Source organism: Pomacea canaliculata, linkage group LG11, assembly GCF_003073045.1.
Source record: "Pomacea canaliculata isolate SZHN2017 linkage group LG11, ASM307304v1, whole genome shotgun sequence".
Classification (NCBI taxonomy): Eukaryota; Metazoa; Mollusca; class Gastropoda; order Architaenioglossa; family Ampullariidae; genus Pomacea; species Pomacea canaliculata.
The window spans coordinates 726330-744650 of record NC_037600.1 but is presented as its reverse complement, the minus strand read 5'-3'; the positions used below and the strand labels follow the sequence as shown (position 1 = coordinate 744650).

The 18321-nt window shown below is 36.6% G+C and overlaps 2 protein-coding genes across 4 annotated transcripts; one reads left to right on the top strand and one right to left on the bottom strand.

Moving 5' to 3' along the window:
* Positions 1 to 1497: 1497 nt before the first annotated feature.
* LOC112574767 (cilia- and flagella-associated protein 77-like) lies at positions 1498 to 8582 on the bottom strand. 3 transcript variants are annotated; one of them, XM_025256016.1, is made up of 7 exons: positions 8291 to 8582; positions 7746 to 7845; positions 6646 to 6904; positions 5721 to 5823; positions 5329 to 5355; positions 3388 to 3495; positions 1498 to 2978 (listed from the first exon to the last, which is right to left on the bottom strand). In XM_025256016.1, the coding sequence occupies exons 1-7, from the start codon at positions 8390 to 8392 to the stop codon at positions 2847 to 2849; spliced, it is 831 nt and encodes a 276-aa protein (XP_025111801.1). In that variant the 5' UTR covers positions 8393 to 8582; the 3' UTR covers positions 1498 to 2846. The 3 variants fall into 3 exon arrangements, with proteins under 3 accessions (XP_025111801.1, XP_025111804.1, XP_025111802.1); XM_025256019.1 differs by having other exon boundaries at positions 6646 to 6874; XM_025256017.1 differs by lacking the exon at positions 5329 to 5355.
* Positions 8583 to 8705: 123 nt separating this feature from the next.
* LOC112574766 (coiled-coil domain-containing protein 151-like) lies at positions 8706 to 18161 on the top strand. Its single transcript, XM_025256015.1, has 11 exons — positions 8706 to 8872; positions 9556 to 9677; positions 10433 to 10510; positions 10675 to 10959; positions 12463 to 12711; positions 13011 to 13154; positions 13761 to 13921; positions 14286 to 14442; positions 15201 to 15356; positions 15943 to 16030; positions 16984 to 18161. Exons 1-11 carry the CDS (start codon positions 8791 to 8793, stop codon positions 17109 to 17111), a joined length of 1650 nt encoding a protein of 549 aa, XP_025111800.1. The 5' UTR covers positions 8706 to 8790; the 3' UTR covers positions 17112 to 18161.
* Positions 18162 to 18321: the final 160 nt, after the last annotated feature.

Here is an 18321-nt window from a genome sequence, read left to right as displayed (position 1 = left end):
CTTAAGATTTGTTGATGTATTTGATCCTTCTTTGTGTTTCTGCAACTTTCATCTTCATAAATCTTTGCTAATGATAAAGGAAAACTGTGCACATTGCAGGCAGTTACCTAAAGAGTTTACCATGTCTTAGCTAGAATAAGTAGATGATGGAGTCCAGATGTTGCTTTATATAAGCCTCAAGTTTTCGTTTTGAAGTTGAACTACAAAGCAGCAGGTCCTCTCCAGCTCTATCATTTTGATTGTGACAGTTGCTTCATTGTTTCTTTGTTCAAGATGTTGGTTCTGTGTCTAATTGTCTAACATTTCTAATCTGTTTGTTGCTATTTCTAGTATTATTATTATCATCATCATTGTTTACTAAATTTCTAGTTTTCATTAGCATCTCCTCTGAGTCAGCACAATGGATGATCATACAATAAATGCATGAGTGACTGTGCTTGCATGAATGCACAACTTTTATACATACTTGCATATGATTCATGCGTGAAAGTGATGTAAAATTGTAAGCACAACGACAGTGGTTCTTCCTCTTTATCGTTCTTTCATAGATGTGTTCAAATTATTAAAGTCGACATCTAACCTGTGCAACCTAAGCTGAGACTGACATTTTCAATTATGTACACATTTTTATGCTAAAATATGCATAAATTATTATACCAAAGAAACAATGTAAATAGAAATTGTACCTCTTGAGTTCCATCAGCTATAGGAAGTGACTTCAGTCTAGCTAGAATTGTTAACTTAAGGTGCTATTTTACATCTTTTAACATCTTACTTTGCCTCACACACTCACCCATTCATTGTGCGTACACCATCTACATTAATAACTCTCCAGTTCTTTCAGTTGTAGGAACCAGGTAAAGTAAGACTGCTTGGCCAAGCTACAATTAGTAACCTGAGGTGCTATTCCACAGATTTCTCTCTCTCTCTCACTTGCCCACTCACTCTGTGAACATTGTCTAGAAAAAAAACTTGGAACAGTGTGACAATTATTGTGAACAGCAAGAAAATAGGAAAGAACCTAGATTATACTTGTTTCATATTCATTTATAATCATGTAACTGTGACTTTTTTTTTAACTGCTTACAAGGCAGGCCTTTTCATTTCTAGATGTAGCTTGTTGGATACGGAAAATCATTGTCACTAATTAACTTTCAATTTATTCTTTGTTTAACTAAAGTTTGCCCTCAGACTGATTACTGATGCTAGTTGTTCTGCTACTATGCTGTCTCCAGCTAAAGACTAGACCAAGGTACATCCAATCTTACCCAACAAATGTAGCGCGCTAAGATGAAAGATATTCAAAATGAACATGAATGCAACTTCCTCCTTTGCTATATAACCCTGTAAATATATATAACTTTTCTTTAGGTCTGCAGATCTTAACCACCATGCTTTCCAACAAACTGTGCTGAGCACAAATAAATTATTTTCATACACCATGCATTAAAAGTCTTTTAAATTTCTTTTTTCTAATAGTTATGTCATCCATTAATAGCTCCAAAACATAACCTGAACTTTATTTTTCATTTGTGTAGAAGGGAGGCAGATTTCATCTGCCACATCTAGAGATCCACTGGCTTTCAATAAATTCTCTCATAAGCGTAAGAAGATAAGTATCAATCTATACTGTGGAAGCCTTGGCATACAAAAATTCTAGAGCTGGATCATTAATGTCCTTTAAAATAAGTACAATAGTCAGCATATTTAAGATCATATTTATTATTTGCAGTGTATACATGCTATTTCACCTGAAGCTGTCTATCTTTTGGCATTGAGCCATATCTTTAGGGGCGCATTTCTACCAAACTCTTCATCCAAGTACATAGCCATTGTATTGATATGAGTAGCTAATGCTTGATTTTCTTTCCGAAGCCTGCAATCTGTTTGTGATGGTGGCATTAGGGCTTGTACAGTAATGCAATATCTGTAGCATTTATATCAACAAATTACTCTCTCGGTGTGATGTTTGTCACAGAGCCATGGTTCTTAACAGACGTCATTCTCAAGAACAAATGTATCTGTCTTTAGTATCTTATAGTAATCTAGTAAATTAGTAATCCATGATCATAGTAATCTTATTACATATAAGGTTGTGCTTGGCATATTGTGAACCAAAGAATATTTCAAGATTTAAAATTGAAGCTAAATGCTGTACTATCTCACTATTTTAGTTTGTTTAAGAATTATTTCTACTAATTACTTAGAAAGAGACAAACTTTTAACTTTTCAAAGAACATTATGACTTCTGTAAATATTTCTCTTCCTTCAGACTATGCCACATTACAAAAAAAAACAAAAACAGTGGCTTGCTGGAGAACCATGTGTGTGTGTCTGCTAATCTATTACCACAAAAATGATATTTAATCAAACAGGGGTTGAGCAATATATAGCTATAGAGATCAGGAAGATACAATATCAAAGGAATGACATTTTCAAATGGCAAAGCCTCTGGAATAAAAATCGACAGTCAAAATCAGCAGGTTAGAGGCAGGCAGCAGTATTTCCATGAAAATATCAAGGCATCAAGTAAAAATAGTTCCTTATAAATAAATACATAAAAACAACATTCTGAAAACAGGCTCAACAACTGCCAGAAAAAGCAATCTTTCCATAATACTGCTTATTGTTTTATATATATATCAGTAAATTATAACTAGAATTGAAACAAAAATGTACAAGCTTAAAAGCCTGTGGAGAATCCTATTTAATTTTCTCTATAATTTTTCAGCATCTTTGTTTTGAGACAGGACATGCCTTCCCAAGCTCAGCTGTGCAAGCCTGGACCTTCTTTCTAAAAGTAGGAACGGACTCAGCAAGCACTGTAAAATGCACCCAAAGACTAGTTAATTTTTTTTTGCTTCTTCATACACGCCCTGGCCCAGAGTGCCTTTCCTGCTAACTCGATCAAGGTCAAAGTTTTCGAAGGCATCTTTCTTGGCCTTTGAGTTGCGGAATGTCTCAAGATGAGGCATGGCCTGCAAAATAAGAAAAATTTGGGGTACTAGGGTTACCAGAAGATGCTTTGTAACTTACTCAGATATTTAAGATATCTAATAAACATGACAATACTGATACACATGAGGAAAAGTTTTTATCAAAAATATTACAGATAAACACAAATTTTATTTATTACTAAAGGTTGTAGCAAATTCAAGCTCACTTTTCCCTCTTAGTGCCTTGCCTCTCTCAGCCTCTAAGGAATCATCCCACAGCTGTGTCAGTATGCCATATTACAGGCATTAAACTGGCATCACAGGGTTAGTGTCCTCCGTTTCCCAAGATATATATATATGCCTGTGGGTATGTGAGTGCACATGCATGTGCAAACAAAAACAATGTCTGGATTCTCTAGTTTTCTGGGACACAACCTGCATGAGTACTCACCGACTTTGCAAAGCGAGGCATCTGCCAGGGTGCTTGCTCATCAACTGGATTCTGAAAGGTGCGTAGTTTTGCTGCTCGAGTGTTGTATCCCATACAATTCTTCTTTTTCTGTAACAGATCATGTGCCCCTTTAAGCAATGTCCTTTTTTCATATTAGATCTCAATAATAATTAAATGCCTGTGTCAGATCTTCAAATAAAGCAGACAGGAGTACAGAAAACCAAGACAGCATGTACTGGCAAGTATAACTTCTGGTGGACACATTCTGTTTCTTGATTATCTCTGTAATTTGCAAGCATACTCCATTGCAGGTGAGTGAGACTTAAGTTTCCAAAAGATTCAAGTTCGTGAGTTAAAGCTGCTGTCCCTGTTGCAACTATTATCACCACCAATTTATGTAGCACATTACATAAGAAGGCACTTACCCTTGGAAAGAAGGAAACATGTAATCAAAACTCACAGTATACTTAATCAGTACTGTTATAAGCATTAATCAACAACATTGTTAAGTAATCAAGAACACTCACAATAATCAACTAGCACTGATACAGTAATCAATAATCACTGACAGTACTGAACCAACACTGACACCAACCATATTCAACCTGCATTGCTACAGTAACCATCACTCATGTCACCAGCTAGTACTGTTAATCAACCTGCTTTCAATAGCCTACTCATTGGTAAAAGCTGCTTTCATCAATGAGATCACTCAGGATAAGAAGACTACCTTAAAACCATACACTGCTAATGAAATTAGGGCTTTACCTTCTTGACTTTTAACATAATGATGAGGAAAAATGAGAGGACTGCTCCAAACAAAAAATGACTTGGTGTTCAATACAGAAACTATTCAAAATTAAAATTGTTCATCCTGAAAATGGAAATTTTTACAATGCAGATATGATTTAAAGAGCTGGTGACTTGCTGGTGTGTAAACAAACAGATATTCATAAATGCATTATTCAAGCTAATTCATGAAGCTGTGCTGGGTTCTAGCAGAAACATAAAACCAACAAAACCTTAAGTAATCTCATCAAATATGTCACTTCTAATCACTGCGGAATTTATTAAGAAGATATCTAGGGCAGGTAAAAGATGACTGCATGATGATTTTGTACAAAGACTAGAAGATCATTTTCCAGCTGACTTCATCCTTTGCTTCAGAGAATTTATGTTTATCAGCAGTGATTGTATCACCCAATTTGTCACAGTTTTAAGGAAAGTAATATGGACAAACATGTACAGGATAGATGTTTTATAGTATCACACAGATGTCAAGTATAAGCACAGATGACAAGCTTGTTTATGACTGTGTTACACAAAGATGCAATCTGCTGGTTCACTATCTCAGAAAGCAAAGCACATATATGCTTCAAACAGAGGAGGCAAAGCAAAAGATGTTCAGTGTTAACTGCTACATTCTTTGACATGGCCACAGTGCATTCTTATTTTTGTTATCATCGAAAACACTTATAAGCATAAAATGCCCATTTTCTTTGACTGATTTTTAAAACAAAATATGTACTTAATGTTTTAGAACCATTGCTGAAATTTTGATCTTAAGCAGACAAATATTTCAAATGCTAAACAAAACTGAGCTTTTTCTATGCCTGCAAACTCAGGCATATGTTTTCAGTCAGTAATGTATCTGAGGCTGAAACTTCCTAAAATAAGTGCTACACTAGAGACTTTTAAAACTTCAAAAAGGTCAACTTTTATAAATGCAAACTTCAAGCTGATTTAAATATGCTTAAAATAAAGTAACTTCACATTTATACATTTTTTTTCTTTACAGAATACAAATGTGAAAACTACGCAAAATTAAGCAGCTATATGCAGAGAATTCAAGTAAAGCCAGGCATAGTAACAGTTTGGACTTTTTTAATTTTAGAAGAGGTGAAAGCCAAAAGGTTCACTGACAATGTATCATTAACTCACTGATGATACAGATGAATTCCCAGAAATCTATAAACAACAGCAAAATTGTAAATAGATGAAATCAGCTACCTCCTTGAAATGGAATAAAACAATTTATTAAGTAAAAGTTTGAAAAAAGTTTGGTGCATACTTTAAGAATGTACTGTTTATTTTGAATTTTTTTTTTTAGATTTACCCCTGATCCACCTTTAAAAAAAAGTTCATTACCCACCTAAAATACCACAATTAGCACTACAAATATCCTGAACAGAACGTGCGTGTGTGTGTGATCATACATTTATGAGTATGCATGCATATGTGTAAATATGTTTGCATATGTGTCTACATGGGTGTATAAAAGTGTACATGCATGTAACATCCCTTACTGAGTCAAGGGTCATCACTCTACTCACATGTTCCTCCTCTCTGCGCCGCATTGCCAACTGATTAAAGCGTTGTGTTATCCACTTGTCCTGAAATTTGTGCTCCAGAATCTCAAAGATAGGTGTGGATGGCCTGAAAGAGTTTTATTCATTTCCATCACCCTCAGCATCATGCATTTATAATAGCCCCACTCTTCTCCCTCCATAACCTAAATTTCCAACATCTAAATTTTTATTATGATCATCACTGTTATCACTGCTGCCACTGACACCACCAAGATCTGTCTTCTTAGCCTGCAGCATTGTGACAACTGAGACTATGAGTCTTTTACCACTTCTGGTCTATTGACCTCATGTGACAGCTAGAGGTATCAAATTTACACATCCTGGTCCTTGTGTGATCTTGTCTGCAGACATTTAACCACTTACTGACTCAGTCTCGGGACTGTATAAAGCATGTAATGCACACAGCTTCTAATAGGCATTATTAATGTTAATGCAGTTGGAAGTTGTTTGGTAGAGGAAAACAGACTGTCATCAGCATAAGAGATTGTCTGCAGGTGACAGCTACATATGTATGTGTTGCCATGATAACTCTTTTGTTGATGAGGAAATATTTGTGTTTGCATATTTGACTGTGTCTGTCAAGTTGATTAAGGAGATAATTTTGTAAGAGGTGGAATTCGATATGGAGTTATGGAAGATGGCAGCCTATATTGTTTTTCATCAAGATTCAAACGGCATATGGGTGAAGATTATGCAAGACATCTATCAATAACATGACCAAGTAAAATATATCAGCAACACTAATGCTCATTAAACACTAGATGGTACTTTTCATATCATGGGGTATGGCAGTTATAATTCTTATGATACTGACAATTATACAATATTTTGACAACTCAATGAGCTTCCAGAATTTTTCTGTTCATATAGGAACAACAAAGGATCTCACCGTGAAGGCATACCAAACACCATCCATGGTGGAAATCTTCGATATCCCTTCTTTATCTGGTCTTTTGGCTTGCAGCGAATGTCATGATTTGCTCTGTAGTCAAAGTGTTCATTTGTTGTGACCAAACCGGCTGACAAAGCACATTGGTTTAATGTCTTGAAGTCACGGTCCGGTATTCTTCGTGCTCTACTTGGAAGGTCATTCACATAGCCGTACCACCCTCTTAATGCTGGGACACAGGGAAGCACCATTAAATCACCTAGGACAAAATTACTACACTTCACCTGTATGACAGAATATAAATCATCCAAGTATATGTTGTTAGTCCAAAAATTCTTCTGAAGAGAAGAAATACTTCGTTTCTTCAAACATAGTATAGAAAAAAAAGCAAAGTTCAACAAAGGGAAAAAGATTAGTTTCCATCACTCATTTGTCTAGGAAAAGTGGTCTTCTAATTGTTATGCCAGGGCTTCTGCTAAGGCTAAATTCTTTGGGGTCCCGGGGACCCCTTCTTCAAATTTTTAAGAGGTCCCTGTTCTTCGCCCAGCTTTGGAGGGGACCCCATTGACGAAAACTGAAGGGGTCCTCCGAACTTTTAATGCGTACTGTATGCAATTTTTTGTGTAAGCATAAGCCCTGGTTATGCTATTAAATTATTGTATAGGAACTAGAGTACATGGCTTTTATATCATTGCTGATTGTTGATGAGACCTGTAAATTCAAAATCCAGCAGTTTAATAAATTTAAAAAAAATAGGCTCTCCCAAGAAAGAAAGAAATTGTGATTTGAAATTAATCTACCTATTATGAATTACGTATGATCAGATTTTGTTTCTGATAGGTGTGTTCAAGGACACATGCCTATATATGCATTAACATATTGTTTAAATATGTGTGTGTGTGTGAGAGAGAGCTAGCTAGAGAGCTAGAGAGCTATAGAGAGCTAGGGGGAGGGAGAAAAGCGTGTATGTGCCTAAAAGTGGGAAAAACATGTGCATGCTGTCAAAATATTTATATAGAAGTAATCATATTGACTTAAGATATATATTCTTACTAAAATTTGCATGTATAGTACAATGTTTAACTAAATATGTTCCTCACCATCACCAGCCGTGTACACTCGTTTCTCATTAGGTCTGCCATATGTAAATCCTGCCCCTGGCAAGCTGAATGCTCTTGACTTGGGCAAAGCTAACTTGTTCTGAAACAGTACATACAGCCATTTAAGTGCTGAATGATAGTATTCATCTTGTATTATATACATACGTCAAGCTATATATATATAGCTTTTTTCATTCTTCTTCATACAAGAGAGGTGTTGTTATCACAGCTCAAATGTTCAGATAAAAAGATATAATTGATATAATTAGATATTGCAGTTTTGCGTATCACTCTAATTAGCTCCTTTATGATAAATTATAATTCTCCAGTCTGGTCGGAAAATAAACGTACGCACGTTTGTTCTGTCCTAGGAAAGTCTTGACGCCATTAACGCTAAGCGAAAAGAGAAAAAATGAGTTCTCAATTAAAAGTTATTTACATCTTTTGTGCGCCATAGCTATTTTTGGAAGAACCACTATATAGCTTTAAATTTTACTTTAAAAATATTACTCATCCTGTGATATCTACTGTGCAACTTAACTCACACGCAGAAGAAGTTCATTTTCTAGCATCGTTTCGCGGTGAGCACCTAGATCCCCAGGTGCCGTGTGTGTGAAAGGACCAGGTGGAATACCTCGTGTTGCCATCTTGCTTTCTTTATAAATATATTTAGCAAGAGGCGAAGTATTGTGCTCAGTCTTGGAACACAGCCGCTACTTGGGCCAAAATGGCTTTTGGTTTCCTAGGTGACAACTTCCGGCACGGCGCAGCTAAATCATTTAAGAAGTATACCAAAAATTTTAATTGATCTAGTTGATTAAGCCTTTTTATGCAAAGATTATAGAATCGATTCCTTCTGTTGCAATGTCGATTATAAGCTACTAACATTCAGAATTCATTTCAGATTGCTTTCTTATCGGATGACACCGGATGGCGAAGAATGTGCCTCTACGCATGCGTAACACTATGGAAACCGAAAGTGTAAACACAACTCTCCGGTGGCCGAGCTTTACACGAGCTGTAGAAAACCCACTGGTGCCCGAAAATGTCCTCAAGAAACAGGGGTGGGGTCGAACGACCCATTTCAGAACAAATTGAGGAGCTCAAGGCGAAAATCGCTCTAATCGGTAAGAAGGCTTGAAAGACTTCGAAAACCACGTACCTTTTAGGAAATTTATCTTTCATAATCAGGTGAACATATATTGTTCACCATTTTCATCCATATACTTCGTTTATGTTTACCACGTAGTAATTCGTTTGTTGCCATTTGTTCTTCTTTGTTGTATTGTTTACTGTAGGTTCGTTTGTACTCTTTCTTGCACGTACAGCTCCTTCACGTGGCAAAAAAGCTTTCTAGATTAAATTATTATATAAATTTTCTGTTTTACTTTGACAGTGGGTAAGAAATCTGTAGCGGTTCAGCATAGATGGGCACGAAATGTCTACTGGAATCCAAAGTAACTTGGCATCTCTACTTATATAGAATCATGGAGTGTTTTATGAGGGATGCAATAAAAAGTTTTATGCGTTTATTGTAACAATTAATTTCGCTTGTAAGTTTCATGTAAGATCATACAGAGCCAGTGTTACTGTATTGTTCATGAAAACAAGGAATTACTTTTTTTTTTACTTGATAGCAAATGGTTTTTATGTACATACATGTTCTTTCAAATAATTAAAATATGACTCAGATGTTTAACACAATATATAGCTGTTGGTATTACACATGCAGTTTTGGGAAGAAAATGAAATAAATGGTGTGTGCTGATGTGATATGATAGAACTTAATCAACTTGTTTCTTAACATTAGAGGGAGACAGAAAGGCATACTTTGAGTCCTCGCAGTATGCTATCAAGAAGAACAGGGAGAATATCCTTAGTCTGCGTAAAGAGAACTGGGAACTGCGCCGGAAGCTTAGAGATAGGCTGGAGGTGAGAAGAGAAGACAAGATTTATATCATTCTTCAGTACATCCAGGATCCATGTCATCATAATTGACGTCCACACCACCATTATCATCAGCATCCTCATTGTAACAATCATCCACATTAACAAATTTCAAACAATACACTATATTTTAGGCAGTTGGAACTATCTGAAACATAAATAAGCTAACAGTTGTAACTCTTTGCAAGGGCATCATTTGCCTATTTGATCAATATTGTCTTCTTTGTACCACTAGGGTAGGTCCAGTGTGCCATGTACCAATTTGATCAATATTATCTTTTTCTATATTACCGGCATTGTCAAGTTTGTCAGTTTTTAAATTTTATTATGCTCCCGTAATTGTTTCTAAATTATTGTATGACTGTCCACAAAAAGTAACACTAGATCCTAAATGATATGTGTTCCACCAAACAGACTACCTATGTATGTATATCTGTGGGTGTTTGTGCATGCACGTGTGGATATGTGTGCGATGTAGTATTGATATATCACACTTCACAAGACTTCATCGTCATCATCATCCTCATCATCATCATTGCATCATTGCACATAATGATTGGAGATACCAGAGTCAGAATCACATATCATGTGGTGCATGTTTTTATTATTCCAGAGTAGATTCATATATCATAGAGATCATGTACCTTAATTTACATTTGTGTAATTTTTGTTAGTGTGTGTCAGGCATTCAAGTAATATGTAACTGTGTCAGGCTGTTATTTCTGCCTTGTATTTAACAGCAAGATGAGCATATCATTGGAAAAGCCTTTCATGATCGTCCTGTTGAACGAGCAGCATTAGCCAACAAATCAGGACAGGTAAGGCATTTCTCAAGAACTATAGTCATGCTGGAGCAGCACTTTTGCTCACATGCTTTTAGCTTTTTCAAAGCATTTCTTTAAAAACTCAATTATATCATTCCTTCATTCAGTAAGCTATATGTCAGAAGAAAAGAAGCATTGATACATAATTTTGATTGCAGCAAGCCATTACAATTTTTGACTTGAAAGTATGTGATACGATGAAACGCTCGAACGCTATGAACCACACCACTGTGAGGAAACAAAAACATCTGGAGGCGCTGCAGACAAAGTATGATCAGATGGTCAAGGATGCATCTGATGCCATGGAGACGGACAAAGGCGAGTCTGAGGATGCTCAGCAGATGCGTTCCCTGGAGAACAGCTATGACAAGGTCATCATGAAGAACGAGGAGGCCAAGCAGGTCCAACGCATCTACCTGGACATCAAGGCCCGCTTTGAAGCAGTAAGTAGTTTCTGAAGAGACCTGTATGTAGCATGATACCTGTACATAAAACACATGATGTTAATAGGCATGGAAGCCTAGTAATGTCCTATCAGCATCTGTAATTGATGCTGGTTCATTTGATTGCCCACTGTGCTATATTTGGAACTCTGTTCAACTATTATTTTTTCTTTTTATATAATCTTACAGTGTATTACAAATTTCCTACAAACTAAAATAGTTTAACTCCCCAATAGATTTTTAATTTTAAGGCTTTATTGTTTGATTAAAATCTGTAGTTTAAGACAACTCAGTAACTTAAGGTTATTTCCATTTGACAGTATCTCCGCCATGGTTAATGATATTCATCGTAGACAAGAGGAATGTGGCAGGTCACTAGCTGTGACTAGAGGGGTATTGGATAGACCCATAGGTGGAAGTTTTAAGCTTAAACATTATTGTAGCACTCTAGAAGTGTACTGAGTATATAATTGTTTGTTGTAAGGTCAGCGTCGAGCGATGCTGTCCTATTTCCCACGCTGGCTGCGTCTGTAGGCAGTCAACCTTGAACTGTCCACCCGCGACCACAGGCCCTATTTCCCACGCTGGCTGAGTTCGACCCTGAACTACCGCCCCGGCCACTGGTCTATTGTTACACCCGCCTGAGAACTTGGGTGGGAACAATGACCTGACAGGGCGAGGTTTGCAGGGGATGGGGGGGTCGAGATTCGAGAATATTCCGAGGGTAGGGGAATAAGTAGCATGGTGGACAGTGGCTTGGGCATGCTGTTGAGATTTTGAGAGAGAGAGAGGAGGCAGGCCAGCAACCGAGAATTGAATAAAGAAACTTCAACGTCAGAAATCCATCTTGTGTTTTCCTGTACAATGTAGCCCAACCCTACGTAGCCACCTTGACCTATTGGTTACATTATTTAAGTGAAACAAGCCACATTTGGATTTTTTTAAACTTAAAGTGTTGTTGTCTTCTGTTGGTGTTGGCTGTACATTGGTACTGGAAATATCAAGAATAAGTTAGGGACTTTGTCTTATGTTTGCCAATGGAATTTGCAAATGAAAAATCCTGGCAGCACTTGACCTGCATGCTTTAGTTGTAATATTGCTCAAAAACATTTATTGGCAAAGGATTGAATCTTGCATGAGCAGGGTAGTTACTTTCTATGTCTCAGCCATATGGTAAGACAGATATGAAAATAGAAATAAACACCTGTTTTTAGTTTTCCTGGTAATGTTAATTGTTTGATCGCTAGAAGAGGTGCACTGAACTGCTGTACTTACAAATACAGACTTGAATGTGTTTTGTCCCTTCTGTCTTTCTGATTATGCTACTGAGTTACGTAAATTTCTCTACCATCAAATACTTTCATCTCAGTATTAATGGTTCACTGGTTGGTGTTTATTTTCAGAATACATGAACACCAGTTATTTAGACCTGCTGACAAACATTCTTAGACACACCAGCATTTGCATTTCCTGATATACATTTCTGTTTGAATTTGTCTATAGGAAGCTCAGAATTATCCACAGAAACTAGACATTTTGGAGGCTGAGATCCGCCGCACCAGAGCTGAGCTGAAGGAGCTGAAAGCCATGCAGAATGATGCAGAGATCTCAAAGGAGGCTTCTGTTGCCGAGCTGCGGCGCCATGAGGAGACAGTTTATAGTGAGCGCAAGAAGCGAGAGGTAGAACTCCAAAAAATGAAGAAGGAAGCTGAAGAGAAGAAGATGCAACACGAACGAATTGAGAAACGCCTGGTGAGCAAACTTCTTACCATTCCCTAAGTCCAGTGTTCATTATGCACCCTGTAACACCTTGTAAACCCTGTAACATTGCCCAGATATGAGCATTATCTTTTGAAATTGTGTTCATTGTTAAATATGGAGTATGTATAATGTATTATGGAGTAAGTGTAATGATTATTACTTAATAAATAACAAACACCACAATGTGACTTTTAAGATAACAAAAATGGGGATATTAAGACATTCATGCTTGCTTATCCACACACACACCTCCTGAAGGGACATACAGACATGGTGCATTTCCTGTCCAGGCCCAGAGAGGGTCAATCCAGCATGATGACCTCACTCCCCAGGAGAGGGCAGCACTGACAGGGGAAGAGCAGCAGCAGAAGATTACAACCTATGAGGAGGCTTTTCGCTGTATCATGGAGGCAACAGGTGTCTCAGACACTCGGGTAAAGTTGCTTTATTTGTCCTCGACCCTTTTTAAAATCCCATTTTGAATGTCTTTGAATAGGTTAAGGTCATGTGCCTAACTGCATGAGCATTCCTAATCTCCTATTTATAGGACCAGTATTTAAGATACATTGTGATCAGTTTCTGAGCTTGATTTCTTGAAAGGATTCACTTCATGGATAACTTTTTCTAGCATTGCTGATTCATTGTTACCAGCAGTCTTAATGTGTCATGTATGTAAAATGTCATTACATGGTTGCATCGGTTGTGATTGTGATTATTTGTGACAGCTTTACTTGAACTTCTCTCTCCTGTATGAATTTTGCTACTCATTATCAGAAAGTGTTTGTGTGTGGAGCTTTCTTGTGTGGGGGAAAAGGTGCTATACATATGGTAATTACTGTAATCTATCAATGATCTTTCTAGTGTTCTCATCTTATATTTTACACATCATTTTTAACACTGAATATTTACAAGTGTTATAGATGTAAATTTGAAAACTGAAATGTAAAGATTTTTACGAAAAAGAGTCAAATGATAATTTAACACATAGTTGAAACTTCAGAGAAATTCCACAATGATGTTTGGCTCATCTAAATTTGCAGGAAGTTGTAGAGCGTTTCGAAAACCAAGGTCAGACAACACAGCATCTTGAAGAGCTGAAGAAGGACAATGAAAAGCAAATCAACCGACTGTGTGAAGAGAAAGAAAAGCTGCAGCAGGAGTTTGAGGAGATGAAATACTCAGGCGAGGCCAAGCTGTCTAGGTATAACTATCATATCACTCTGCAATTGTATTCTTTGGATTCTACGTGACATTCCAGGCAAAGGCAGCAGCCATTCTTTTTTGAGGCACTTTTCTGTGGGGAGAAGTTTGGCTGGAGTAATCATATCATCCTGTTTGAAAGAATGGCCATTAATGTCAACCAGGAACATAGTCTATGCCTTATATTTTGGAACTTTGTAGAGTGACAATTTACATGGCCTGCCTCTGAAAAAAGACAGCTGAGTTTATGTTAGGACTGGGCACTTAAACACGCTAAAATCTTGCAATCCTAGAGATGCAAAATTTAGTCATGTTCTAGTATTCTTACCAAACTTGTACATCACTGCATCCCTACTTTTGCCCAGTGGTCAGACCATGCTGGAGGAGTTCCAGAACCACCTGGCCAAAGAAGAGAAAAGGCGGGATGATGCTGATGAAAAACTTCAGAGAGCAAGCCGCATCCTGGTGCAGGTGAAAGCAGGAGTAGAGCACCTGGCGGACAAACTACATCACCTGAAAGCTGTAAGCATGGTTTTTTTGGGGGGGGTTAGGGCTGTAGAGTTGTTAACTGTTGAATGTAAGCCTGTTAACCTCGAAATTAGTTGCAGCTGTCAATTGTTGCAAGCTGTTCGCAAAATGCTCTTGTTAGTTGCACTTCCAAAGATGTGAAGCCTGTTTGCAACACTCTACAATCTCTGGACACCAGTCACATAAACAATATAGATCATCATCAAATAGACAAAATATTTTTATAAATTCTCGCTTATTATTATTAAAGAATATTTTCTTTATACTGATGATGATCCATTTAATGTTTTTGTGACATACTTGCCTTGAAAATTGTAGCATCAAAACAGTCACATCTTTGCCAGTTATTTTTCAGCAACATAGCATGTTATTATTTTTCTGAAAATGTAAACTTTCACTTAGTTTACAAAATAGATATTTTGACAATGTACTACACTAGACCAAATAATTCCAAACTGCAGATGCTTATGTCAACAAGTAATGAAACAACACTGTCCAATCTTGCCAAGTTTTTATATTTAGCGGCAAACAAAAGAGATGCTATTCTACGCTAATAACACTCTGTATCTATTGTGACATGTTGCATGATAATCCTTTTGAATGGGCCCAAAGGCCTAACAAAATAAACTATATATATAAAAAAAAAATAGATGTTTTGTTGGATGACTAATAGGTGATGTGCATGTTACACAACGCCTTGTAACCAGAATGTGTTGTTGGACAGCTGTTTACTTTACATTGTATTTTTCTAGAACAAGGGGCATGTCCCAACAGCTCAGATAGCCCCATCATCAGACGAGTATGTCCTAGACCAGCTATCCACATCAGAGGAGAAACTTCTAAAGCTTATGGAAGATTTTGATGGCAAGGATTTGCATGAGGTTCTCAGACAGATGGAAGAGGAAGAGGTGTGGCCCTAGTCATCGAAACATGACCATCATGTTTATGCATTTCAATATGTGCTCTGTGTGTATGAGAATGAGAGACCAGGATGAATTGAGTAACTTTATGTAGACTTGATTTTTATTTTGTGTGTGTGTGCAAAACTTATCAAATCAAATCAAATCAAATCAAACTTTATTGTCTGTCGAGGAGACCCAGGACAGAAATTTTTCTTCGCTCACAAAGGGCAGGCATACATACTCACACAGACATTTAACACACAGTGAGGAGTAAAGATACAAGTAGTTTGGTTCCCTGTTAAATGGGAATGAAATACCAATACTTTAAATTTCTGTGTATATATTAAATAAATAAGTTGGCATTGCAGATTGCAACGAAATGTCCGAACTCCATTTTCTTCATCCTCCTAGTACTAGTTTCTGTATATTAAAAGTGTGTATGCATTTCAGAGCATAAATATGAACATTTTATGTGCACAAACCAGAAATCCACTAACCCGGTACTCACTATTTGTATTTAAATTATTTTTAATTTTGTGCTAAAATATAATTGCTTTTAATGTCACGTTTGTAAATAGAATTTTTATTTCAGTTCCATGCCAGCATTGAAGGCAAACTTCCTCAGTACAACACACGCATCAAACTACCAACCACCCAGCGAGACCTAGTGTATGGAGATGGTAAGTTAGAAATATATCAATTATGCACAGGTGGTTTGGTTGTTTTTTGTTTTTGTTTTTGTTTTTTTTTTAAGGATAGACTTAAATTCTAATGGCAAAGTGTGTTTATAATACATATATGCAATTGCATATATTAGAGAATTTTGCGAGCCATTGATGTAATACTGGCACATAACTTTGGGTATGCATGGGAAAGAGAGAAAAAAATATTGAAGGAAAGGAGAGACAAACCTATTCATTTCTTAGATATAAACCTTGTCGCTACATGCAGCAGTAAAAGCATTACTGGACCCATTTGGACTTCGGAGTAAGTGATATTTCCTCTACTCTTCTCATGTTTTCTATAGAAGATTCTTTGGATAAAAGAAAAATCAGATTTCTGGATCACCCTCACCCTGTGAGCAAAATGGAAAACAATTGTTTTCTGAAATGCCTGCTGCACAAATTCTTTTATCAATATCACACTAAAGCACTTGACATGGACATTTCACAGCTGGGTTGAATGCATGACACACTTTTTGTGCATGGTTGTAATGATTTCCTCCATGTTGTGAATTAAAATTAGATGCAGTAGTGTTTTGAAAATGTTTTTGCAGATGGTCATTTTGCATGCATTTGAGACAGACCTGTTATCATACCACAAAAATTGATAGAATCAGATGTTAATCTGCAACACACATTGATATTTGCCACTGTCAAGGCCAGAGGAGCAGGTCTTTAATACTATTATCGCTTTCAGTTTCAACAATGATCTAATATTTTATGTTTTTAACTGTATTTCTGGAAAATGCACTGAGCTTATCATTATCGTATGTAAGAATTGAGATAATTTCCTCTCTTCCTGTCCATTTCAGAGAATCTAGTCTCAGGTGTGTTGCTGCCTGACGTCTTTTATGTTTTGTCAGTTCCTGAGAATTTGAAGCTGAAAAAACATTATATCTTTGGTTTTCCAGAAGATGAAGAGAGTGGCGAAGATGATGCTGATGTCCCCAACAGGGCTGCCATCAAGAAGCAATCACAATTCATCATTGACTCCAAAACTAAACGCAGAGTGCCCAAGAAAAAGAAGAAGACCAAATAAAAAGAAATTGATAGAAATCATGACTTACAAAGAAAATGTCCAACATGCATGTACAACTTCAACATTATCTTTATTGAACTAGAACTTTGATGTTCCTGTCTTTCATGTCCAATCTGATAAGATTTTAGCAGGGTTTGTGGAGAAAGGAAATGACTAAGACTACTATGTTACCAAGACTTTTTTAAAAGTGTTTGGTGTGCTAGTAGTGTTTCTTGACCTTCAGTCAAAAATGCTTAGAACAATGATGCCAAGATTTGTTTTAATTTTTGTGAGAAATTGTGAGAAAGAATTATTCCCACCTAATGTGCTACTTCTAAACATCTGTAATACAAATATAAAATCAGGTTTGATAGCTTTTCATAGTAAAGTTGATCATTAAAGGCTAGTCAAAAATAATCTTTAACACCAGCAGATATAGAAAAAAGTGTGGTGCAGACAGCATGGCATTTTTCTTTGATGGTTTTCCCATCATGGACACACCAACAGCACTCTGAGGTATTTTACTGTCTGGAAGCTCTCTACACCTCAAAAAGCACCTGAAAGTCTTTATTATAGAGGTCAATTCATTTTTTTTTCTCTCCAGGCTTATGATTGTAAAAATCATGAGTATTTAGAGGGTAACGTCATGATACTGTGTACACTTCTGATCTGAAGCATTTTGAAACATGTTCTTGTATTTTATGCTGCGATCTGTAACCAACAAATGTATACTGAAGTCTACCGGAAGCCATCAAGTAATACCATCAACAGAAATTTTGAAACTAGCTGCAAAAAATGATCTGACAGTACTGATGATGATGAAAGTATGTGCTGCTTCATGTAATGTGCAATCACCCATAGCTTTTTAAAATATTTTTATGGTTATCATCATCACTGCAAGCAAACTAGAGACTGCCTCAAAAGGTGTGATGACACTAGTGTGATCTTTGCACATAACAAACATCTTTGATCTAAACATAATAACTAAGGACATCTTTTTGGATGTAATGTCCAGTTTAGAAATTTGAGCTTGCAGAAAAAGGGACATTAAAAACACTGTTACATATTCTATGCAAAAATACTGCTATGTTTTTGTCTCCTGACATAACAATCATTTGCTTATCCCCTACCAAAATGTCTTTACAAGATTTACATACATTTCTGAACAACAGGAGACACACCAGTTAATATGAATGAATAAAACAATAACAACCTTGTGTAACAGTCATGC